The 6240-nt window shown below is 53.2% G+C and overlaps 1 protein-coding gene across 1 annotated transcript in view; it reads left to right on the top strand.

The window, feature by feature from the left end:
- Positions 1-6240, top strand: part of IGSF9B (immunoglobulin superfamily, member 9B) — a gene marked incomplete at its 5' end in the record, with an annotated part of 58037 nt that overhangs the window by 50219 nt on the left and 1578 nt on the right. Inside the window, one exon of the mRNA XM_014543650.1 lies at positions 4327-4448. Within this exon, the coding sequence (XP_014399136.1) occupies positions 4327-4448 (122 nt within the window). The remainder of the gene's footprint in view (positions 1-4326; positions 4449-6240) is intronic.

Here is a 6240-nt window from a genome sequence, read left to right as displayed (position 1 = left end):
GCTTCCGGGGTGCGGTCGCTGCGGGCCATTGGGAGGCGCAGGCTCCTCGTCAGACGCTGTCCTCACGCTGCGCCTTTGCATGTGTCTCCACTCGGTCTTGCTTGGAGATGTGACACGTCTTGTCTTCGTCCGTTCTCGCTCTGTTTCCTCCAGTCGCTTCCCTGTTCCTTCTCCCCACACCTGCAGGTGTCTCCCCCCTCCCCTCCTCCTCCTCTCCCCCCTCCCCTTTCCTCCTCTTCCAACCCCCCTCTCAACACGGGGTATCTGTGGACTGTTCTGTGAATGCCTGGGAGGCTGAGGGGTTTTCTCAGCTCCCTGCTGGGGACCAGTCGTCGCACCCCTATCCTCAGAGCTCCCTCTGATCCCCTTTCCCGTTAATACCGACTTTGGCCTCCGTTGCACATGCAGGTGGGTCTGGGAGTGTGGAGGGATCCCCTTTTCCTAGGGGAGCCCTGGGAAGGCGCTCCCATTTGGAACAAGCTTCTGACTTGTGAGGCCAAGCACTTGGCGGGTGCCCCGATCCCTCTAGAAACGGACCATCTGTGGGCAGAGAGCGGAGCAGCTGCCAGCCAGGCGCCTGGCTTCCTGCTTTGTACTAGTACGTGGAGCATAGCCCTGCCTTTTCCTTGGCTACACCGTGTACGTGTGTGGATTCCCTCAGCCCGCCAACCGCAGGGTCTAACCAGACATGCCGAGCCTGCTCTCGGGCAGTTAGGAAAGAGGAGGCAAGTGCTCTTTAAATGGTGCGTCTGTCTGGTGACTGGAGGGGTTGCTGAGAATGGTGTCTTCATGGTCTGCTCTGTGGGCATTAAGGGCAGGAAATATCCTTAATGGATTTGGATTTTGGCTTTCCTGTCCTGTGTCTGCCTACATTTGAACCAGGAGGTCTTTTTCTCCACTCCTCTGGGCCAGCATAGAGCTAAACAGCTAAGGGAAGCTTAGCTGCATGGTCATGATTTGGATTTTGTATGGATTTTATGGAGAGAGAGAGAGAGAGAGAGAGAGAGAGAGAGAGAGAGAGAGATATCAAGTCAATTCCAGGCAATTTTGGGTAGTTCTGACCTGCAGAGAGAGAGAGAGAGAGAGAGAGAGAGAGAGAGAGGTATATCAAGTCAATTCCAGGCAATTTTGGGTACTTCTGACCTGCAGAGAAATGCTACTGGCAGTGTCTGGGGAAGGCGATACGGCAGATCCAGGAAAATCCCTGAGCCCGAGGCCTTCTCCGTTCAGTAACACTCCGACTCCTTGGGAGACGGAGCACCCAGAGTTGCGGGTTCCTGGACACTTGAGCAGAAGGGACTGGTCAGGAACGGAGCTGGGAGCTCAGCTTCCCGGAGAGCCCAGGGCTGGATTCCGTCCTGATAGGGAACCTGCCAGCCAACCTCAGGTGCACTTGCCACCTTCATAGATGGAGTTGCTTAACCCAAGCTTCCTATGTCCGAGAGACACCAGCGCCCTGGGCCTCATGACCTGGAAGTGCCCCAGGTGAGCTTGACCTCGACGGGGACATGGTCACCCTCCTAGAAAAGGGAGGCGATTTGATTCCAAAGGGCTTGGCAGGTGGCGGATGAAGCTGGTTGGAGCACATGTCACGTATCTTTTCTGTGTAATTCACTAAAAATAAAGACCTGTTTTGCCCTCCTCTCACCCTCCCTCCCTACTGTCCCGCTGGACTCTTGGTTATGGGTTTTTTCTGCCTCGGGAGAGTGTCTTGGTGCCTCCAGGGGCCTTCTGTCGTGGTTCTGCGTTTGAGGGCTGAGCTCAAAGTGGGGACAGGTGACCAGCCGGTGTCCTGGCAGGGCCCAAGCTTGGCTGTTTCCCAAGAGAAAATGAGCTTATCCTCAGCGGATCAGGATTGTTTGGGAGTTTTTGCCCGGAGCAGCCAGCGTTGCCCCACCCCAGGTGTGTCTCAGCCCGGCTCTGCCCCCACTGCTGAGATTGTCAGTGATGACCTCAGCGAGTTCCTTCTGGCCGGCTGATTTCTCAAATGACACGTGGAAGCAGGACTTTCCTTTGCGGGTGACTTCTCTACCCGCTTTATTAGGAAGAGTTTGGAAAAATAGGGCCGCCTGGTGTTGAGAATCTTGGCTCTGTCACATAGTCACTGGGTAATTGGACCAGCTACCTGGCCTCACACCTCAGTTTCTCCCTCTGAAAAATGGGGCCACTGTGTAGTGTTTACCCCGAAGGGTTGTTGTAAGGATGAAAGAACATTGTTGTAGAGAACGTAGGTCCGTGCCTGGCCTGGTAAGTGGTAAATGGATGCTATGTGATAAAACACGGGAGTAGTGACAATTTGTGGATCGTAATAATGAAAACATCCCTGGAGGTGTCACTTGGCTTGGAGAATCCATAGAATTTGCAGAGTCTCTCGAGCCCTGACGGTGATGTTTTTAAGCGCTGCTTCCTGGGCGCACTTGCTACGCAGACCACGCATCACTCACTGTGCGGGGTCCCTCCCAGGAGGCTGGCTGGGCCCTGGAGACAGGCAAACCGCACAGCAGGTGTATACCTGTGAGCTTCCTTCCACGCAGACACCTTAGTCAAGACTGAGAAGGGGTGAGGACACCCCACCAGCATTGGAGCGTCCTGCCCCTCCTGCCGTAGCCATCTCCACCCTGTGCCCGCCTCCCCCTTCCCTTCCAGCTGCTGCCGTGAGGATCTCTGTGGGTAGACTGCAGAGCTGGGGAAGGAGGAAGGAATGGGGGATTGGCAGGTTGGGTGTTTGGGGTGGGAGACCTGCCTTCTCATGGTGAGTTGGACCGAGTGCCTTTGTGCGCGTGGAGGGCGGGGCTCCTGAGCCCTGTGCTGTCAGGGGCCGTGGAAGACCAAGACGTCGCCTCCAGACCTGAACTTTGGAGGCGCTTCTTGATACTTTATTTGCTGAAGGGCGATGGAGTGATGCCATCCACCCACGAAGAGGAAGGTTGCTTCACTGCCAATTCTTGCAGGAAACCCCAGAGGCCAGAGGCGTGTCTACATTCGTTCGTCTGTAAGTTTCTTCTCCCGCCTTCCCACAAAGACAATCCCGTGTTGGGGCCGCCAAGCTGCGATCGTCCCGTCCCTTCTCCTGTTTTAAAAATGCCTCGAACTGCTTGCTCACCGCTGAGGACTCCTTTCTTCGTCACAGGATGTCTGTCCTACTCCTTCGCATCAGGATTTACCACAGACCAGTTGCGATGGAGCTGGAAGGGGGAGCTGAGGGGGCTGAGGCAAGAGTGCAGTTCCCCGTGGCCCTGGGAGGTCTCAGCTTCCCAGATCGACTGACCGCGTGCGGATGCCGGCACTGGTGGGATAGAGAGTGACTTTGTCCCTCAGGCTCCACGTTTGGCTCACGTTGTGAAGAAACGCCATTGATAATGCATCTTCTAGATTTTCTTCTTTTACGGCTCTTAAAAAATTCTCTCCAGGGTGCACAGATGGTCACAGACAGTCGTCCTTCAGCTCTCTTCGGTCCCCTCTGTCACCTGGGCTGCACGGGCTTCACTTAAATCATCGACTTGGTTCTAATCATGCGTTTGGTCCGCCAGGTGCATGGCACTATCCACTCGGCTGGGGGAGAGAGAGAGGCCACGAGGCATGGTCTCCTCACCCAACAACCTCTGTTTCTCCGTTGTTGAATCTTAAAATAGAGAGATTCATGGGATTCTTGCTACAGTTGTCATGGGCTTTGCAAGGCTGCGGATTTGGACTCTCTTACCATCACAATCTACTTCTCCCTTTCGTTTATTCTCTTACACGACTGAAGGAGTCTGAGCCCAGCCTGTGGAGGGCCAGGGAGGCCACGAGTATCGGTGCTGTTAGCTGCGGGGTTCTCCCCAAGTCTCGGTGCGTGGAGAGCAGGAGCCTGGAGGCGGCTTTCTTGTTTGGCGCTGGCCTTCTCTTCTCTGGAGGAGGACAGTGGGTGGGGGTTGGGGTTGCCCACCTCCCGCTTTAATCTGCACTTTTACTTTTTTCTTAAAGGTCTTGATGGTGATGACTTCTCAGAACTTCAGACGCTGAAGCAGCTTCCTGCTCCGAACCTCACTCCTCCGGCTTGAATTCTGTGTGATGGGCCCCCTACTAAAGTCTCTCTCCCTTTCCTAGGTCTTCTGATTGCTCGGCAGGCCCGCCCACCCGAGGTGGGCACCCCCGAAGCTGCAGCTCTCACTGGCCTTTCTCCCTCCCAGGCGCAACAGAGAGCCAGGGGCCGGGAGCCCTCGTGGGTCTGGGACTCCGTGGAACTGCACTCTGTCCGACAGGCCGGCTCTTGGGCTTTCTTCCAGCCCCGCTTCGAAGGCTCCCTGTCCGGGGGCTGACCCGCCCCCTCTGATTGTTCCTCTGCAGGACACATCCACCCGCCCCCGGGAACGCCGCTGCACCTGAGAGGCTGGAGGCTCTGAAGTACCAACGGATAAAGAAGCCCAAAAAGTCATCCAAGGGCTCTTCGAAGTCAAAGAAACGATCCGGTAAATGGGGGAAGCGCCTCGCTCCCCTCTTTCCACCTCGCCCGTCATTATTGTGGGGTTGTTTGCTTCGGGACCCCCGGCCTGGGGTTGTCTTTAGGATTGAGCCCATCAGTTCTCTCACTCTCTGTTTCTCTTGAACTCGAATTTGCAACGAACGCACCATCGAATTTTCATGTAAGAATAAGAAAGAGAAGGTTAAAATCTCCGCTTGTCCTTCCAGTTCTGTTCCCTCCCGCCTGGGAACCGTTCCTCTCCGTGTCATGTGTGTTTTCAAGAGCCCTTCTGCGTACACCGTTAGGAAAGATGGTGTATTGTGTTAGTCTATTTTTAAACAACCTAAATCGTATCGGAGTTTTATCCATTCCGCAACGCTCAGATCTCCGTATGTATTTCCTCCCTATCGTTTCGGGCCTTCTAGTTGGGCGTGGGAATGACGGGGTCCCGCTCCGTGGTCAGGGGACGTTGTGGCAGGAACCTAGCTTCTGCAGTTGGTCATGTTTTTCTCAAGGAGAGAGGGGAATCTTGCTTTGTAAAAGGACACCTCTCACGAATTATGTCTAACGTTTCTCCAGCGGTTAATAGGTGGCTGCTAAGAGAGCATAAAACAAGTCAGCCCTTTTCGGATGTAGAGAATTCCTTAATATTCCCCCATGCTCTCTTTGTACCGGTGGTTTTAGGGATGTGACAGGCTGTCAGAGAAAACGGCGGAACAGGATCTTGTCAGTCTGGAATAGCTGCTGTAGAGGAACTTGCTTTAGAGACGGGGTTACGGGGAAGTGTTACCCAGAGGCCTCTTGAATCTTGGGGAGAATGGGAGCACTTATTTCTCACTTAACCGTTGGGTGGTGCTATTATTCTTTTAGTTTTAGGTGGGAATACTGAGGCAGAAAAAAAAGAAAATGAAGTTTTTGGAGTTTGGGTGGGAAATTGGATCCCAAAGCTGAATTTTCAACTCCTATAAGCTCATTTCAGCCTAAGACCTCTATCTATTATCTATCTATCTATCTATCACCTATCTTTTTTTTGTTGTAAAAAAGGCATATCAGATGTCCACGTTCTCTTGTCCTGTTCCTTTATATATTAAAAACTCTCAAAGATGTCTTTAACCCAGGCCTATTCCATGAGCTCAAGTCTCATATTTCCAGTTGCCCGCTGAACCTGCGTTTGGATAGTTTATAAGCCTTTATAATGCCCAGAATAGAGTTATTGATTATCCTCTCCAAATCTTTCTCAGTTCCTCCCCAGTTTCATAAATAGCACGGCTACCAGCCCAGTCACGAAGGCCCCTCAACCACGATTCTTCTCTTGCTCTTACATCCAATCCATTGGGAAGGTCTGTTGGCTCAGCATTTAGAACATATCCTGAATCTGACCCCACTTATTTCCTGTCTCAGCTGCTAAAACTACATTCTAACACACACTCCTCCCTCGCCTTGACTACGGCAAGCGCCTCCTCTTGGGTCCTCCTGCCTCCAGCCCGGCTCCTTCTATAGTCTACTGTACACACAGCCACCAAAGTGACCTTTAGAAAATGTAACCACATATTCTCTCCTTTAGTCATGGGCATGTGCCTACTCATGCACACACACACACACATGCACATGCATGCACGCACACACACACGCACACACATGCACGCATACTTCTGATTCAAACCTTCCAGAAGCTTCCCACTGAAACCAGCACAGATTTAGAACTTCTTGCCCTAGCCGGTGTGGCTCAGTGGATAGAGCGTCAGCCTGTGGACTGAAGGGTCCTGGGTTTGATTCTGGTCAAGGGCACATGCCTAGGT

The sequence above is a fragment of the Myotis brandtii genome, unplaced genomic scaffold (genome assembly GCF_000412655.1).
Source record: "Myotis brandtii unplaced genomic scaffold, ASM41265v1 scaffold3301, whole genome shotgun sequence".
In the NCBI taxonomy this organism is placed as follows: Eukaryota; Metazoa; Chordata; class Mammalia; order Chiroptera; family Vespertilionidae; genus Myotis; species Myotis brandtii.
Note: the sequence above shows the minus strand (reverse complement) of the source record. Positions and strands in the feature narration are given on the sequence as shown.